The sequence below is a fragment of the Melopsittacus undulatus genome, chromosome 4 (genome assembly GCF_012275295.1).
Source record: "Melopsittacus undulatus isolate bMelUnd1 chromosome 4, bMelUnd1.mat.Z, whole genome shotgun sequence".
NCBI classification, from domain to species: domain Eukaryota; kingdom Metazoa; phylum Chordata; class Aves; order Psittaciformes; family Psittaculidae; genus Melopsittacus; species Melopsittacus undulatus.
Genome location: NC_047530.1, coordinates 44,787,628 through 44,807,119, shown reverse-complemented (window position 1 = coordinate 44,807,119; position 19,492 = coordinate 44,787,628). Strand labels below are relative to the sequence as shown.

Sequence of the window (19,492 nt, the reverse complement as noted above, 5' to 3'; positions counted from 1 at the left end):
ATGGGTTACTAAATTCTGTTATTAAAGTAACAAGAAGGAACTACAGAAATGTTGCTTCAGGGATAAGAGCAGCCACAGCCATGCCCATACTCACACAAGCATTTACAGTGTGCTCCAGCTTCTCTTCCCACCACACACAGAAGTAGCCACATGCCTATAAGCCACTTCAAGTAGTCCAGAAAAAAAACAAAGACTCAGATGCACTACTCAGCACGCAGGAAGGCTTTGACATAAAGAAAATTACTGTACTGAAGGGAACACAGTGCCTGTTTAATGAGTGACACATGCAGAAGATAAGTCTACTCACAGGAGAGTGAAACTGAAGAAGAGAAAGGTTGAAAGCTGAAAAGAAACCGATGGAGCTGTCTGGAAGCTGCCAGATGGAGACAGGCCAACCAGAAATGGAGATGGATTTTCCTTTCATGAAAGGAAAACATTAACATTTTATTGAACACCAAAGTGCAAAAATCCAATAGGAGAACAATTCCCAGACCCACCACCTCAAGAGAAATTCCACTACTCACTCAACGAAAAGGGGGTAACTTCTCAAAAGCGTCCAAATTCTGGATACATGAAGTTGTGTTTAGCTCTTTCGTAAAACTAGGACTGTCTGATCAAGTACATTGAATAGGATCTTACTCATCTGTTTTTGTAGAAATTAAAACAGATTTTTAAAGATTGTTTATTTTTAATCTTACAAAATAATTACTTCATTTTACAACAGCTTTTAGGCCAGCAGCCAAGTCCTTGTGTAAAACAGCACAAAAGTTTGCCTACATTTCCACACTAAGTTTCAGGGCACAGAACTTACAGTAACATACAAGGAACCAACATGACAGAAAATAGCTCCCTCAACTGGAGCTGCATAATTTTTACTTTTTAGTTTAATTCAACTAGTAGAGTCATTAAGTATACGACTAAATTATATGTGTATAACAAGACACTAATCTAATGTTCTTAATTTTACTGTTCACTACTATATTCTGAAGTTCTTTACTATGACACAGATAGCTTAATGAAAATAAGCATCTGTATCAGAGGGAGAAGGGAGCAAACTGAAAGCAGTATAAAGTGATGCCCATTATCTGCCTTAAAGAAAAATGAAAAACACCAAGACAGATATCTGCTAACCAGCTGGAGATACATTCAGGATCTGCCTCTATTAAAACATAACTACAATAAAAATAAAAACTTGACCATGGTTTGCCATTGCATCATTTCTTCTTCAACTTTAATATTGTATACCATGTGGAGAAAGACGTGGGACATACAGGATAAGACTGAATAATATTCTACCTTTAATTTATAGGTGTTAATGCACCTGTAATCTGCAATCATAGAGCCATGACATTTGATATAATAATACCAGAAGTGTTACTGTAAAGAACAATTCACTCCTGATATTGAGGTTAAATATTCATCCTTTGCAATTTAAGAGAACTGAGCACTTCTATCTGTTCACATATTATTTAAAAAAAAATAAACAAAACCCTGTAAGCAATTAAAGAAATAAGGAATAAAGTGGCCAAGAGATTTTGACAAAAATCTCTAAGCACTAAACTAAGAAGCATGAGCACATCTGTATTTGCCTTGGAAAAAGTCATCCTTTACGGAAACACCACCCTAGACATGACAAAATAGTAATTTCCAGAATAATGGAGAAAACCAATTTTTATTGATAAGCAGCTATAACAAGGCACCTCTGTATTTCCTTAGTTCTGTTTTCTGTCATAGTTGCATGTTAAGGAGATTAAACATCCCAAAACCTTAAAGGTTCAAATGTTAGTGTCAAGAAGTTGAAGAGCTGTAATTTTCCCTCACTTAAACCTTAGAATGAACACTAGCAAGAGGATGTCAAAGATGTCATTGGCCTATCACATTTGCAACATTCAGAAGGCAGCTGTAAAAAAACAACCAACCAAACAAAAAAAGCCAAATTAAAAAATAGAAAAAAATTCCAAACAAATCAAGCTTTGAAAGAAAATTCAAAATCCATGCTTAACAGCAATGACCTAAAATACTAAATAGTCTAAAAGTTAAAATACTAAACCTTGAAAGTCCTACAGATTTCAGAAAGCTTACAGAACTTCTTTAGCAACAAGGTTCTCTAATTCACGCCACAATAATTTAAGGTTCAGTTAGTGTCAAGCACCATTATTTCTTAAGGGCTTTTCTCAGATAGATTATGTGTCAAATAGATTTAACCCCAGAGATGTAACATGATCTTATAATAGTTATGACTAAATTGCAAGTTTTAAAGTAGACAGCCATCAAAGTAAGGAGAACAGGCAATCGTGGATTCAGGAAATGTACATTCCTCCATAGTCAGCTAATGGCAACATTAATAGGATGTGATAGATTCTTCTCCACCAGGAGAAAATACTGCCTGCATTTCTGCTTCAACAACCCACACCAGCTGACTAATGGAGTTATATTTTTGTCTCATATGAGGATGGTTACTTGCCCATCCTCTAGCAGTTGCAGAATGAAACGTTAACAGCAGCTGTGGAGCGAACAGAAAAGCTGCTCTATTTGGTAGCCAAGATTCAAAGCACAGGCCTTTCCCCTCAAACAGTGGAGTTCATTTTCTGTCACAGGGTGACAAAAAGAAACAGCACAGGACAAGGCCACTTTTAGGGCTTAAAGTAGCTAGCTGAAGATACTTTTAAGGAGTAATAAATCTTCACAGAGAGGAAAATAAAGGATTTGCAAAAACCAAAATTAAGGTTCTTGGACAGATACGAGCCCTGGGGAACTTAGAAGTTGCTGTTGGAAAGAAAAACTGATGAATCAAAACCGGTTTCTTAGAACAACTTTTATCAAATACTATTAAACGTAAAAACTCTTTACCTTGGCATAACAACAATGCTAATCATACCAGACCAGCCCCAAAGAAACACTTCCGCCACACTACTGAATAATCAGCATATGCCTGCAACTAGAAGCATCTCTTTATGCAATCACTTGGGCTTCAGTCCTGCAAAAATTTAAATATATCACTCTGAGTAGACCTACAGATCTCTGTGGAAGTCTGTAGAGTTTATCACACACATGAAAGCTAGCATATATTTGTAAGTCTTGCAGGATAATTGCTTTTGGCAGGATATAAATAACATTGCTCTAATGTGTTTCAGCATCATGGTCTCCTGCATTAAGAACCAGGTGTTCTGGTGAAGCCTGTCATTCTTCATATAAAGAGTGGCAGATGTATAGCCCACAGAGACATTTAAACTTCCCTTTGCATTTTCTTTAAAGTTTCAGAATAGTGTTTGGGCATTATTTAAAAGTAGCAAGAAAGCTAACAAATGAAGCCGATACAAATTGCCTAGCAACTACTAGTACCACTACCTGTGGTATCCATGTACTACTGCCATGGATACCACAGGTGGGACTGGAAGCAATTCTTAGACAAACTATCTATAGCTTCCAACACTTCCAAACAGCGCACCAATACAGACTGCGAAGTTTACTAGGTATTTTTCCAGAACCCAATGCACTGGGTGACAGGGAAATAACTCAGTATGAGAAGCAGTCTTAATAAGGGATTCTAATGTTCACTGTACTAACTCAATGAAAAAGCTTAAAAGACTGCTACAAGAAGAGCTTTCAGATAGCAAGACAGGCATCTGAAATAATTTTAGAAACTTAATGCCAGTAGTTTGCCTAATTGACTTTAAAATGTATACCTAAAACTAGGTCTTAGATTACTCTCCTTGTCAGTCTTCTTTATCTTTTCAGCATTGTCTTACTGTCTCTACTGCCTTTCATTTTAACTCCTAGCAAGGATAAACTTGAGCAAAGAATAGGAACTTTGGTAACTATCAATGACATTGAGAATTAAAAGAATGGTATATATCACCTCTTGCAGTCACTACTGCTTCTGCAAGCCCAGCTGGAACAGAAGATCTGTCTTGGCAGAAGGCCCAACTCTAATAAGGGGAAAGGAATGAATATATTTTGTAGACACAGGTAGCTCTTACAGCAAGGTTTACTTTCGTCCTCCCATTACACCCCCTGCACCCCCCCCCCTTATTTTTATGCAATACCTTAATCTCCCTAATCCCACCACACACCAAAAAAAAGAAAAAAAAAACACCACCAAACAAAACCCAGGAGTTTCACTGATGATATAAAGATTTTACAGCTGAGAAAGTGTGGCATGCAACAGCAGTCCAACAATGCTAACAGCAATGAGGGGGAAAAAAGTAATTTAAAATACTCAGCAGCTCTCTCAAACCTGTGACTTCACATTTACAGCTTGTAATCGGCCCAAATAACCAGTTAGAAATTCCTTGCATCAATTGGTTTCTATTAAGCACATTTTATTTTGTGCACAAAAATGACAGAGACCCACAGGTAAATTGGATAGACAGCTACATTTTGCAGTACTGACCTAGCTCTTTCTCAATAAATCCTTTGCTTGCACCTCAGATGTATCTAGTGTAAAGTAGCATCTTACAAAAAACAACAAACAAAACCCCACAAAAACCCAAGTATTAATAGGCCAGCCCTGAATGTCCTTGTTCAAGGCAAAGGCCAAGAGCACCAGAACCTCCCAATCCCCTTCTCCTGTTAACACACTACTTTAGCATCTGAAAACAAGCAGATGACACTGACATGACCATAAATTCAATGCATTTCCCAACAAAGCTAAATTACTTCAGTTTTTTTCCTAGAATGCCACGCTTACCACTTTATTTCATCACCTTATTCGTATGATTCTCGTGAGACACACCGTTTCAAGAAAAGAAATACCTATGGAGTACATAATGCTCTGAAATACTGTTTAGATGTTAAGGCTAATTTCAAGTTCTGACATTCAAAGATGAACAGCACACTATACCAAAAGATTGAAACTGAATAATCTGGCATAGCAATTTCAGTTCACTTCAACTTCTGAATGCCTGAAAACACAACACTTGTATTCAGAACAGATAAGCCATCCAAAACTAAATTGCTGCTAAAGTAAAATGAGATCCTACCAAACAAACACGTCTAAGTTTTTCACTAAATAACTAGAAACAATTATTTCATCTTAAACTTCCTGATGAGGAAACAGATGCATGTGGCATCTAACCAAGTATATAGCAAGCAGAAAAGTCAGACAAAGGGCTGCCAGATCTTTTATGGCAATTCTTATATTTTTTGTATAAAGCATTAACATGCATTAATATTAAGGTAATACCAGCATTAACACCTTAATAAATGATAATACTAAATTATTATTAATTTGTGATGTCATTGGAACACTTTGTGCAGATATTAATTGCATCTCTGAAGATCTTCAGGATCTTCAAGTTTCTTCAACATTCTCAAAGGGAGATTTCCAACCTCCCAGAAAGGAGAAACCATAGCTGACCCCTTTGTAGGTTTATCAAGGAGTTCTGAACCATAACCTGCCTTGTCACAAAAACTTCCCCAAACCATTTCAAACCACAGATCTGCTTTAAAAAGCAAACAAGTGAGCAGTTAAGTTCAGTGGATTTTAAATAAATCTACTCCCACTCTTCCTCATTAACTGATCTCTACTGTAAATTCATTCTAGATGCTTTAGGTGGCTATTAACTGTATAGAGACAAAGTTACTTTGTGTGTCAAAATGACAGCACCAGTACTATTTATTTAGAGGAACTGGATTTGTCAGTGTTAGTAAATCACAAGGCATTAATGGAATTCTTTGTATTTCTCTCTTAAAAGGCTTGTGTACTTATGCAACTTTAGCTTATTCTGAAATACTTCACATGTTGACAAGAAAGAATCTGAACATACCTGCCTCAAAAAAATAAAATTCTAGACCCATTCTGAAGAGTCAGATTATGTAAATAGTCTATCAAAAAATATTAACATAAATGCATCCATAGCAAGTATCAGATACACCACTACAAAAGTTCATATGGTTTGGGGAGGGGGCATTTATAGATTTATATCTAAAAAAACCCCACAGAATTACAAAGATTTGCTTGCAAGTACCCTTTTCTCAACAGTTTTACAAAAGAACATCAACTTCTAGACCTTCAAAGTTACAGACAGATAATTTAATTCAATCCCAAATAGTATCAATACTGAATTCAACTCGATTCCCGTGGATGTTTGAACCTCACTTGTAGGCGCCTCAACCACCAGATTCAACAACTGCTGCTGCAAGGCTACATATTGAAGTGAATAAGCCACACACAAAGCATTGTCAATTCTGAAAGACTGAAGATGTATGAACAGAAGTTCTATCATTAGGAGAAAATCCCAAACCATAAAAAAATCACCAACCCCCCTCCAAAAAAAAAACTACAGAAGTACTGCATAATCCTCCCTACTTCTGTCAGATATTACAGTAATTTCCAATAGTGAAGGCATACAAATACTACCTGATTATTTAAAACTTAAGATAGATTTGAGCTTCATATGATTCTACTGGAATAATGCACAAAGAGAACTTCCTGTTTTTTGACCAACATTGTTATTGACAAAGTCAGAAGCAATTCCTGACAACATTATTTGCTGAGCAAATAATAAGAACACCTTGCAGAGGAAAGGAAAAATAGTCCTTCGGAAAACACCATTTTCCAGGGTAAATAAACAAAAGTTGCATCCTACTGAAGACACTATACAACTAAACTGAATTTCTTGGTTAATGATAAAAGCTTGAATAGCATCCTTCAGTTTGAGCGTTAAAACTGTATTTCTCAGGAATCAAGTATATCATTTTATTATATAGACAAAATAAAAGAAGATCTGTCTCAGACATAGAATACCAAAACTGGAAAGAAAAAAAAATATTCCTTCTCACCAAATACATCCTAGATCACAGATACTAATGCTGCAATAGGGAAATGACAATCATACTCTCTCCACTGTAAGATATCTACACTGTAAGTTAGACAAGAAACAAAATGTAAAAAGCAGATCCTTTCTACATAGGATGCAACCATTTCTGCACTATCTGGTTGTAATTGCCTTGGAAACAAACTGTGAAGCAATCTCAAATAAGCTGGACAAAATTACTCCTGCCCTTGAGAAGTTACACTTTTTCCTTGTTCTGGCATTGGAAAGTTAGTTAAGATACCTCTTGCAACTTCTCTACTGAAATGATCTTTTCCTGAAGCACGTGGAGAGATTTGGATCACTATGCCTTATTTGGGATGATACATTGATCAAAGCTCATTGTTTGCACCCTCCAGTTGGAAGGAGTGTGAGGGCCTTAAAGCTTACTTAAAAGATTTTATTTCATTCATTGAGCTTCAGTTGTGGGATCAAGCTCATGCAGCACAGGCTTGCCAAAAGCCAATCCTGCACCTTCCAGTAGCTGCTCAGGTCTAAAAAAACAGCTGAAGTACCAGATATAGTAAACTTATTTTCAATCATTCCACAAGTCTAATCTGTACATTTGCTTTTGTTTTGAAAAGCTACACATATAGCTGTAGTTCTACATCAGGAAGATTTGTTCACAATCATAAAAAGTTGAATTTTCTGCAGTAGTCACTCAGCATTGATTTTCAACAATACTGCAATTTTTTCTCCTTTCACTGCTGAAAGTGGGATGAACTTGCAGCCTGTGGGAAGCATTCTGTCTTTCTCCAGCAAAGGAAACACGTATTTTTATTTAGGTTATGTTTTTTATGTCCCAGATTGGCAAAACACAAGCTTCTTGCTAGCACTGCTCAAGGGTAAAACCCTGGCATTAAGACCTGTGAGGGTGCTCAGTGGGCCAGTCAAAATGTCTTGAATGACAATAACCAGTGTCTTATTTTCCAGAGAAGCCTTTCAGGATAAGCTGTATGAGAACACTGATTCAGAGAAATGCCCAGAAAAATGCTTCCTAAAATGCTAAAACCAAAACTAACAAGGATAGCTCTCTCTAACAGGCAACATACTTCAGAACACAGAAAGAGACACCACTTTCAGCAGTAAAAAAACAAAAACCAAAAAACCCAAACCCAAATAATAATAAAAAAAAACAAAAAAACCCCACAAACAACAAAACCAAACCCTCCCCCCCCAAAAAAAAAAATCCAAATAACAACAAAAACCAAACACAAAAGCCCCAAAATAGTTAATAACAAAATAACTAATTTAGGAAAACTACAGTTTTAAAAATGTACAGCAGACAATAGAGGGAGAACCTGAAGAGCTCCCCTAATTAGAAAACTAAGCTTACTGTCTTCCCCTAGTTAACAACTTACTCCAGAAGGAGAATAAAGGCCTCCATAGGAAACTACCCTTTACTAAAATATAGCCCTCCAAATTCCTGTCTTGTTCTGGAACAGCTTCCCTGAATAGACTTGTTCTTCATCCAGAATTCAACTAACAGCTGAAGAAGAGCTCATGTTTTCTACTTTGCTTCAGGGGAATGACTGTGGACATATTCTCCCTTTGTAAGATTTACAGGCAGCCATAACAGAGAAATAAAAGGTAGTGATATCCTGCACTGTGAACCTAGGGACTTCAAAGAAAAACAAACCTGGTTTTATATCAGGGACAAACATTCAATGCGCCTGTACAAGCATTGCCTTTATGCTGTGCACAGCACCCAAAGTATATCATATAAGGCACTTAAAAGCACGTGATAAGGCAACATTACTGCAACTTCTGAAACCATCTCCAAAAAGTCCTCTTCACCCCCAAACAATCTGAAAACAGAGAAGCATCTAATCAGGTCACATAAGATTCCCTCAGCTTGCGTGTAGCCAAGAGGCTGGGGTGGAGGTATGGTCAGGGACTCAATTTTCAGCGCCCCAGGCAAATGCTTCACTGATTTCTACAAATCTTCCATTACCTAACGTGGGGTTATTAACATGCACGATTCCTTTCCATCACCATAGTAACAAAGCAGGTACATTTTAAGGTGCATATGGGGGCTTTTCTAGAGGATGTGTCAAGTTGAATACAGCTAAGACAATATAAGATATTTTAAGCTAGACCCGTTCAGTACAAATACTGAGAGCATGAAAGTACTGTGACAGAGATCATCACAAGATTGTTTAAGCAGTGGTTACACATCCATTAAAAAGTTTTCTGGAGGCTGAAAGAGGTAGAAGATGAAGCAAGATTCAGTCAGGACATTTATGGGTCTTAATGCGTACAAACAGCTGTGTAATAAGAGCCTGATTTTAGACTCTCCAACATCTTCAGGAACCACAGAGCAGAACATAGTAAACATTTTTAAGAACAATACGTTTTACCTGTCAATTTCCATTTAAAAAAAATCTAATTAGGAAAACATATTTACTGATTAAGAAATTACAAGCAACTGGCATTTTAGTTTCAATGTCAGCTGCAAGTACTTTGCACTTACATGCCTGAAGTATGACGCTATTCCTGTAGGACACACGAGGACACCACAGAAATCCAGTCTTAATGGCAACCTGTATGTACAGTGCCTCCATGGCAATTATGGTCATACATGTCAACAGCCTAACCAGCTCTGTGTGACTGACATCCCACGGCGGCACGACTTGCTCATAACAGATGTCATTATTGCCTTAAAAGAACCAAACCAAAAGTCCAACATTACTAACGTGTTATTCCCTAAAATAATTTCTCATACTACACTACAGAGAGCTTGCAAATTGGGAGGAAAAAAAAAACAAACCCAAGCCAAACAGAAAACACCACCAAAACCCAACTTTCAAACAGGAAGAAATAAGAAAATGATGCTAGCAAAAGCATGCAAGAAATACACTACAAGTCCAGTTAGAATAACAGCAGTATTACCGATTGAAACACTCCCATAGATGAAATGGGAGGATTAAAGACTAAAACAAGACTAAACTGCAGAAGCAAATGAACAATAAAAAAAAAACCAACCCATAACAACCCCTAACTAACTTAGAACATTGCCTTACTTTTCAGTATTAGTATTAATAGAATTTTAGCACTTATTAAGATGCAGTCTTCAATTTCACAGCACCACCTGTGTGTGATCAGAAAGTATAGTTCTCTCTGGCACAGGATGAGCAGCAAATGAAGCAAGAGGCTGAAAAAAAGCAAATGTGTGTTTCCTAGCATTGAAGGTTTGAGAGCAGAGCCCAGGCAATTTGATCATACTCTTGGCTCTGTCTCATTATCAAAATCATCAAAATTCATGCCCCCTGGCCACATGGATTATATCTGCACAAGCAATCTCAGATCTCAGTCCTGACAATTCTCAAGCATTTAATTTTACAACTTTACATTCCCTTGGCACACTCATTATGTGTACACTGGTACCAGCCATCATACAACATAGTTGCTTCTACAGCTGTTCGGGGGGTTTTTGTTTTGGGGTTTTTTTCCTAAAAAAAAAAATAATCATTTCTACATTTTCAAAAGATTTTCTACACAATTAAAGTAAGAGACAGCAACCCCAGTGTTTTTTCTGAATAACATCAGTAGGACAGATCAGTAACATCTGAACTACAAGTGGAACTTGTAATAACATAGATAACTAAAATAGGGGAGACTCAGGCTGGACATGAGTAAAAAATTCATTACAATGAGGGTAGCAAAATACTGGGACAGGCTGCTCAGTGGCAGTGGATGCACCATCCATGGAGACATTCAAACCCAGGCTGAATGTGGTTCTGGACAACCTAATCTAGTTAAAGATGCCCTGCTCATTGCAGGGTGGTTGGACTAGATGATCTTTGAAGGTCCCATGCAAACCAAACTGTTCTATGATTCTATGAACTTCTCCCTGAAGAAGGCACAAACATACCTATCTCCATTCTACCCTACTAGGAAATGTCCAATCTATTCTTGGTCCTAAAGGGAGCAAAGACCAGTAATTAGCAACAGTAATTAGTGCTTAAAAACACACAGGTTTTGTACATAAGGTCAGCCACTTACATAGATTAAAAAAACACGGAACAAACCACAATTACCCATTTTAAAAGGGTAATAAACCTCATGTCTAGATCCTGAATTACCTCCTTTACATCTTTCAGAAATGCATTCCTGTCCAAGCTGGAACATACCACAGGCTTCATATTACAAGATGCTACACTAGGATCCAGAGTGAGCTTGTGGCTCACAGAAAGATATACCTCAGGCACAGAGTACTTTATCATGTCTGAAAGAGTGAAAAGTTTCTAGGAAGCTACATAAATATTCCTAAATCAGAGCAGACTCTGTACTCCCACCTTTCCCTACCCTTACTTAAATCCTTTCAAAAAGTTAAAAGGAGAAACTCCTTCTGTCCTCAAGGTTTATACCACTTAACCAAAACAGTTCTGCACAATTTCTGAAAGAGAAAAAATCCCAAGCAGGAATCCTCATTGAGAATTATATTTCACCAGTTTTTGGTTTTTTAGGAAAGGCAGGCAGTCTCAGTAACAATTTTTACTAACCCTTAACCCAGTTTTCAGTAATTACTTGCTTTATTAATGAAATTCTCAATGCTTCTTGTTGCTACACTTGTTTATATACAGCATCTGACTTTACTAAAACTTTACTAAAACTGAAATAAATCAGTTTAATCTTTTGCCCTGACATCAGTTAGTGTAGCAACTTGTCAGTACAAGCCAAAGAAAAAGGGTAACTGTCAACACTTGTCAGATCATCTTGGAGAAAACTTAACTTATTTATTTGGTACCATTTTCCCAGAGTTTCTTAAAAAAAAAAAAAAAAAAGAGAACAACAAAAACTCTGCCACAGACCTGACAGTTGCTTTCACAAACCATTCAAGCCAGACATCAGTGAAAACAACTTCTTTATCACAAACAGCAGTAGCCAAAAATTTCAAACACAAGAATGAATACACCTGGAAAGGTGCATCCATTCATGAAGGAGGAAAAAAAAAATTACCACCTCATTCTTCAGTCAGTTTAGATGTTTCAACAGCACACATTTGGAGAATTCTTGTGTACCTCACACACAAAGAATATTTCCTTCTGAATGGAAGTTTGGCATCAGGCAACAAAAGAGAATGGAGCACAGTAACTGCTGAAGTTTCTATGGCCTATTTTCCTTGTTTGAAGTATTTACTGTCATATGACAGTGAGCTCTTAGAGAACAAAATGCTTGTGATCTTGCATATATATTGCATTTATCGTCATTATATTAGGACATTTTTCTTATTTTCCCCATCTTATTTGGGAATTTGAGCCTGCAACTGTGTGTAGCAAGTCAGTTATTATTTAATCAGAGCACGCTCATAAATAATTTTAGTACTCACAGCACTTAAATGCACATCTTTTGTCCCCTAGCATATCTAAAGATTTATTGGCTAGTTGAGTTTTTTTTAAATTCTTTTCTTGTCATAGGTAGGAAGAAAACAGTGAATATAAAGCACTGAATATAAATAAATGAATATACATTATTTTAATAAAATGGTATCACAGATAGCAGCATGACCATTGTGTGATAACCTTGAAAAGATGTGAAAACACATGCACCTAAAATGTCTGCTTATTTTCTAAAAGGAAGCACTTCTCAATACCATCATAGTCTTACAGACTGATTCTCATCACAGGTATTTGTCAAGTATGAGAGATATCATGTTTACCATAGACCATAAAATATGTTACCATATACAACATAATACTACCTCACATATGAGAAAAAACACAGGGAGTAATGCCAGCCAACAGATTTTACTAGATCAGAGTCTAAGCACTAGCAAAAAAACAACGAAAAAGTCTTCTCTTAGGGAGTACAGGAAAAGTGAGCACAACAAATACACGTACTCCATTGTCCTATGTCTAGAAATATATGTTAACATGGCATACTGAGACAGCAGCCAGTCCCCTTCCTTCCCTCAAAACCAAACATTGCTAAAGATTATTTCTGCTGAATACCAAGACTGGTTAGAAGACACACCTTAAAAAGTATTAGAAAGTATAAAAAAAATGTTGCATATAATTTATATCTTATTGAATTTTAATTGTAGTATTTGTGCCACATTAGTCACCAGTAACTAAATAAATACTTCACGACTAGAAGTGCTTTCAGAAAGAGAAATATGTATTTTCAAGGAACAGGTTTTGTATTTTCAGGCACCATTTATTTTTTGTTTACAACCAACTCCAGCCATTCAGTGACTGTACAAACTGCGCTAGTTAAAATTTGCTTGCTTAAGTATTGTTGCACATTAGAACAAAGAGGGAAAAGACAGACAGCCCCTTTTTAATATAACCCTAAAGAAACTGGGATCCTCAAAAACATGGCAACTCCCAGCCATCTTTCAAAATCCTTTAAGGAAGCTGCAACACATTTCAATTGAGAAAGAAAAGCAGCAGGTAGAAAGAAGACATTTAAACATTAGAACACCACCATTTAAGCCAAAATACATTGTATGCCATATCACAGTTACATTTTTTCAACCAGGGGAGTAAAAACCAAAAAAGTCAAAAATATTTCCTTTGTCTCCTCCTTAAAACTGTGCCAATATTCTAAAAAGTATTTTTTTGTTTCTGATGTTTCTCATATCCCATCAAGTCATCACCAATGCATATGACTTTTCCAGATACACACAAGACTGGGTAAATAAGAAACAAAAATGCCAGTGTTAAGCCTAAAATCCACTAGGAATGCCCTCTGCTTTAATCCCATGACTTCTTATCCTATCAAGATGTATTTCTTTCAAGAAACACCTCTACTTTTGAAACACAGGCTGGTATCTTCACTGCCACTTAACACTTCAAGAATGTTAAATTGAATAAACAAAGGAAACATTCAGCATTTTTTTAATTTAAGCATTATGGCTGGCTCCAGTTATGCTAAAGCATCCAGAAAATATTTGTCTGCAATACCACAGTAATCAAGAAATGCTGCCAAGGTGAACCCTTTTTTTTGCAGAAAAAAAACAACACAAAAACAAACAAAAAAAACCCAAACAAAAACCACAAAAAAAAACAGAACAAACCAACCCCCTGTCTCACAGATTTTATAACATGCAAATATAATTTCACCTTCATAATAGTGTCATGTAACATAAAGCCAAAGAGACAGCAAGAAGCAGTTCATAAGACTGGAAAAGCCTCCCCAGGACTCTATAGGAGCCATTCCTCCAAAAGAAAATATATCAGGATTGCAATGATTTCATATAATTACTTGGTTTAGAAGATGCTTTCCTTAACAAAAATAAAATCTTGCTTCTTTCTATAAATTACATTAAGGGATGAAGAATTCCAAAGTTTATGGATATGGCCTAAATAGCAGAAAGAAAATTAGCCTGCTGAAAAGTGTTAAAACCCTCCAAGAGCTAATAAAACCAAACTAGTTGGCTTTACTTTCTGCCATATGATTTCACGTTCATCTTTCAGTATTTAGGCATGTAACATAAGAAGTTCTGAAGCACAAATGAAGCATAAATAGCATCTTCATAAATAACTGAAGGAAAATGTGAAGATACCAAGTATTTTTTAAATTTAGTTTAGCTTTACTTTTGAAATCAACTGAGGATATTTATAACACCATAATCTAGAAGCTGTTAAACAAACAGCACTAGCATATATCTGTATACCTGTATTTCTTTAATTTGTAATCTCTTTATCTAGGAAAAAGAGTATAAGATTACCTATATTTATGTAGCAAAATAATTAGCATATTACAGTCTGAATCTGTAAAAAACTATATAAAACCAATTCTGAATATAATTCAAGATCATAAGCATTCCCTGAAAAAGAAAGAGGCCACCTGCAATACAGAGGAAAGTAAACAAGCCAATAAAGCAGCATGCCTACTTTTCAATAGCAGCAACTCAGACTCCATCTTAAGTCTGTCATCATTCATCCCTGCTGAATGGGGACTACATAACAACAATCTTTCTGTTTCACCTAACACTGAAATTCAGTAGCATTTATAGACAGCAATAAAACCTGCCACCAAATCAGGAATTTTGGTACAGTGCTTGCTGACCTCCCTGCTTTGATATTATTATGTTAAGTTGCATGAACAGCAATTTGACCCACAAATCCCACTAATTCCTTCCTTTAGAAACTGACAGTATTTGTGAACACCACATTGTGTTCATGTTGACCACAGTGACTGCAAAACCACTGGGGAGGCAAAAGGGGGAGGTAAAATTATCTGGATGTACAGAAATACTCTCATTTAGCTAATACCCAATTGACAAATACAAAAACATACAAGAACCATGTGAAAATCACCAACGAGGACTCATTCATGGCAATCATAATTTTTCATATGGCTGCCTTCCATATATTCATGGCTGACAAGAAACCTAGTAGTTTTTAGTGCAGCTTTTTTAATTAATATTTTTCACCACCAGTGAGAATCTAACATTATTAACTGAGGTCAAACTCTACACACCACAAATATTTATATCTTACTCCATAGCATGAAGTTTTATAAACAAAGAATAATGCTCAATTATCAGAATACTCCCAGTGGCCACAATGATACAAAATGCATTGCAAAGTACCCGTATTTACCCTTATATGCCAAGAGATTTGTTAATGAATTCAAGGCCACTGATGTCACCAATTATACTGATAAAATTAAACACAGTGCACTTTTAATATATGATGAATCTCAATTGGTAGAGCCACCTTATTTTCACAAATGGTTGTTTGGAGTTTCAAGCGTATTTCCCAGTCATTTCAAATGACACATTTGTGCTATGTGCAAAATAAACCAAAGAGAAATGACAACTCTGGCTTCACCAAAAATGCTGTCAAAAGAAAAGGGCAACTGAAACAGAGAAAAGCAGTATTTTTCTTATTTTTCTTCTGATATTCTCATAACCAAAGGTAAAAGAATCTATTATGTGAGAAAAAGCACTGTTTATAGTGTTTTGTAAGGTTATACACATTCAGCTTTATAACACGGAGTTAACCCAAACCGAATACTGTACATGAGCTTTTCTTTCTCATTTTAAGTAAAGATTAGTAATCTTTCAGGTATTCCCTTAGGTTGCACTACCAACAAAGACTTCTCCACTCCATAAATGTATAATTAAAGATCACTTTAGTGTAATTTGTTAAGATAATGAAATAGGGTATTCATGAGCAGTGAACATCACCATTTTAACACTGGCACCACAAAACAGTTACATCAAACACACTGTCTGCTTCAGGAACGCTTCATCACCAAGTTTCATTTAATTTGTTGTTGATTAGGTTATTTCTTTTTAATTTAAAAAATATTTAAAATCAAAGTTAATGCACTGACCTCTAAACAGTTTCTGCCATATTAAAACATTTATCTGTTATTTCAGAGGTTTCTTCAGCCACAGCATAGGTTAAGGAGAAATGGCGATAACTAATCTCCTGCAAAATCCTCAAAGCAAACAGGGAAAAAAAACCAAACCCAAACCACAACTGCATTGCTGATTTCTATCAATTTAGTTGTCTTCACTGTTACCTGCATTTTATAACAGGCAGTATTTTCATACGTCTCATTTGGTACAATCGGTTTCCTTCCTACATTATGCTGATACCTTGCAGATACAAGACGGTATCGTTCAATAAACTGTAAATTGCCAAAAAATGTATTAACATACTGTCCTAAAAACACGTTCACAATAATCAGTATGATCTTCAATATCCTGGTTTTGAGTCAGTGTCTGGAGGGGAAAATATTTCAGTGTTTGATGAATAAAACTCTTCCCTGCTTAAATGTTAGACGGCACAGCGACAAGGCGCTTCCGAACTAATGCTCCTTTACAAGAAAACGACAAACACGCTATGAAAATGCCCACCCCCCATCTTTAGTGCGAGCTCCCCTGCTCGCAGCCATAAGCCTTCTTTCTGCCGCCCTCTCCGCTGTGCCTGCCGGCCTGGCTCCTCTCCCTTCCCGTGCAGGTCTGATCCGCGGAGCTGCTGAATGCAGAGGCTGTGCTGCACTGTGAATGGACAGCCAGGTATTTTATGAATGGAGCAGATCACGTGCTCCCAGCACCTCCCCGAGCTGATATTTCCCACATAACTGTGTCAACAACCAGCGAGCAGCACATATTAATACAGCCGGTCCTGGAGACCTTCCTCTGCCGGCCGCGGGAGGGTCCCTGCACCGTAGCAGCAGCTCGGGGCACTCTGAAGGGCAGGTTCTGCCGCAGGTCAGCCGCGATGACGGCAAGGGTTGGGGTTTTCCCCCCCCCCGCCTTTTTTTTTTATGAATGGAGATTGTGGTATGCAAATGAGAGCGATTCACAAAAAAGGAAACATGGCGGCGGCCCCGGCTCCCCGCTCCCGGCCCCGCGGGCGCCGCAGCAGCTCCCTCCCGGCCCGCCCCGCGCCCCACTCCGCGACCGACAGCGCGGAGGTCCCCGGGCCAGCCGCCCCTGCCCGCACGGCTCCCCCGGGGCCGGGCAGCCACGCTTCGAGGAGCGCCAAAGAAGCCGGGCAGGCTTTACTGCGGAAGGCAGCGAAGCGGGCAGCGCCGCGCTCCCGCCGCGGAGCCGCTCGGCGGCCGCTGCCGCCCAGACACACCACCGACGGGCGCGGGGCTGCCTCAGCTCCGCCATGGCCGCGGCCACCACCCGCATCATTCATAAAATCGGCCCGAGCCAACGCCGGCACCTCAAGTCGTAACGCTAAGGCTCGGAGACAGCAGCGACCGACCTTAAACGTCCCGATAGCAGCGAAAGTTTCAAAATACTTCTTGTTCGTTTTTCAACGCCATAAAGAACTCGGGTGTTTCCTGACAAGCATTTTATCTCCTCCGACCCAAAATGTATTTCAAAGACAGACTACGTGCAGGGGGATACAGCCGCGCGCACACACATATTCTCTGGATTTCCTCCAAACCAGTCACATTAAAAATATTGAGAGCTTTGAACTGTCTTCTTCCCCTTAAAATAATAATAAAAAATATATCAAGAATTAAGATCTCAAGTGCTTTTTAAAAGGGAAAAAAAAATGCTCCAGGGTAGGTTTTAGCTGTATTTACACTGACTGACTCATCCAATTAAAATTCAGGAGCAGTTTCCTGCAGGACGAAGCTCCCACACACTAGTTTCCATGTGAAATATCTACAAGTAATAGGATTATTATCAGAGGTAGTACGTGCCGATACCTCTCTGGGCATTCAAAATCCTTCCCCCTCCCCCGAGACACTCTCGTTACCTGCACCATTTTCTATCGGGCTTTAAATAAAGCACGCTTTTCTGACCCCCCCCGCTCGCAGCCCTTCTAAACGAAGCCCCTTCACAAAGAGAGAGCTTCAGGGCTTCCATGGACGCGAGAAGAAATGCGCAGTACGCGCAGGGGGAGACCAGCACACGTACGTGCGCAAGGAAAGGCCCCCGCGGGCGTGGAGCCGCGGGACCCGCCGAGCCTCGGCCCCATCCCGATCCCAAACCCGGGGGGGAACCACCGCCGCGGCGAGCAGGGGGAACGGGCGCTTACTCGTTGTTAGAAGTCGCCGTCTCTTCGCTCATTTTCTCCTCACCGCGATCCGACAGGGAGACGGAGCAGCACCGACGCAGCCAGGGCGCAGCCAGAACTCACCAGAAACTTCACCATTGTTACCCCCCGGGCTGCCGCCCCCGGCCAGGCCCGGGCAGCGCTGAGAAGGGGGGGAGGAGAAGGGAAAACGGTGTGGTGAGCGATCTTTATCCTGGAAACACGAAATCCTGTTGTCCGGCACCGGAGCGTATTTCCCCTGTCTTTAGAGATGACGATGATGATGATGGTGGTGGTGAAGGTAGTGGTGGAAACAGCAGAAACAACCACGGATCTTCTGCTCTTGAGCTGCTTCCAGTTAAAGGGGGACAGAGCGGCAGAGACGAGGGAGGGCTCCGCGATGCAAAAAACTGCACCGCACTGTCCTCCCGCTGCAGCTCATCTCCCGTTGCAGCTGCCTTCACTGCTGCTCTCCTCCTCTTCCCGCTGCTGCTCGACTGCCTCCCTCGCCCAGCCGGGGCAGGCGGCGGCAGAAATTCCTCCAGACACCGGAGCCGCCACAGGCAGGGGCTGGCGCGGAAGGGGGGGGGGGGGAAGGAAGGGGGGCCGAGCTGCTCGGCTGGGCTCTCCCACCCCCTCCGAGGCGACGCCGAGCACTGCGGAGGGAGGACGAGCCGGCCCCAAGGAGAAGGCTGGTGACGGGGGGAGGGAGGCGTTTTAAACCAGCCTGGGGGTGGGAAGGGGGGGGACGGAGAAGAGAGAGGATGCGTCACGGCTGTTTGTGTGAGGAGCGGAGTGGGGAGCCTGGGAGAGAGGAGCTGCCAGGGCCAGAGAGGAGCCCCGGCCGCAGGACGAGAGGCAGGGGAGGGAAGAAGCTCAGCGGGGAAGTTCAGCGGCCGCGCTCCCTCCTCGGCAGCAACTCCATTAGCTACCGTCTCGGCTCCTCGCAGCCGCCTCCGCCTCCTCCTCACAGGAAAACTGGGCGGAAGCGTAGACTTCAAGCTCCTTCCGCCGCCACAGCTTGATCCAAAATAACCAGGGGGAAAAGGGAGGAGGGAGAAGAGGGAAGAGCGAGGGTAAGAAAGTAATCCCCTTGACCCTAAGCCCGCGCCGGACGGGCCCGCGGCGCCGCCCTCCCCGCGGCGCCCGGCGCTGCCCTGGGCTCGAGTTTCCTGAAAGTAGTTCCCTCCCTGCGGTGCTGCCTCACGCGCT

General features: G+C 39.8%; 1 protein-coding gene across 2 annotated transcripts in view; it reads right to left on the bottom strand.

Annotated features, from left to right (window-relative positions):
• SPRED1 (sprouty related EVH1 domain containing 1) overlaps positions 1–18,849 on the bottom strand; it is a 61,729-nt gene extending 42,880 nt beyond the window's left edge. The window contains exon 1 of one of the 2 annotated variants that reach the window (XM_031049068.2): positions 18,284–18,849. In XM_031049068.2, coding sequence (XP_030904928.1) covers positions 18,284–18,315 — 32 coding nt within the window. In that variant the 5' untranslated portion in view covers positions 18,316–18,849. Of the gene's footprint in view, positions 1–9,288; positions 9,308–18,283 lie in introns of those variants that run through there. The other variant, XM_005149282.4, reaches the window with a different exon arrangement.
• Between the last annotated feature and the right edge of the window lie 643 nt (positions 18,850–19,492).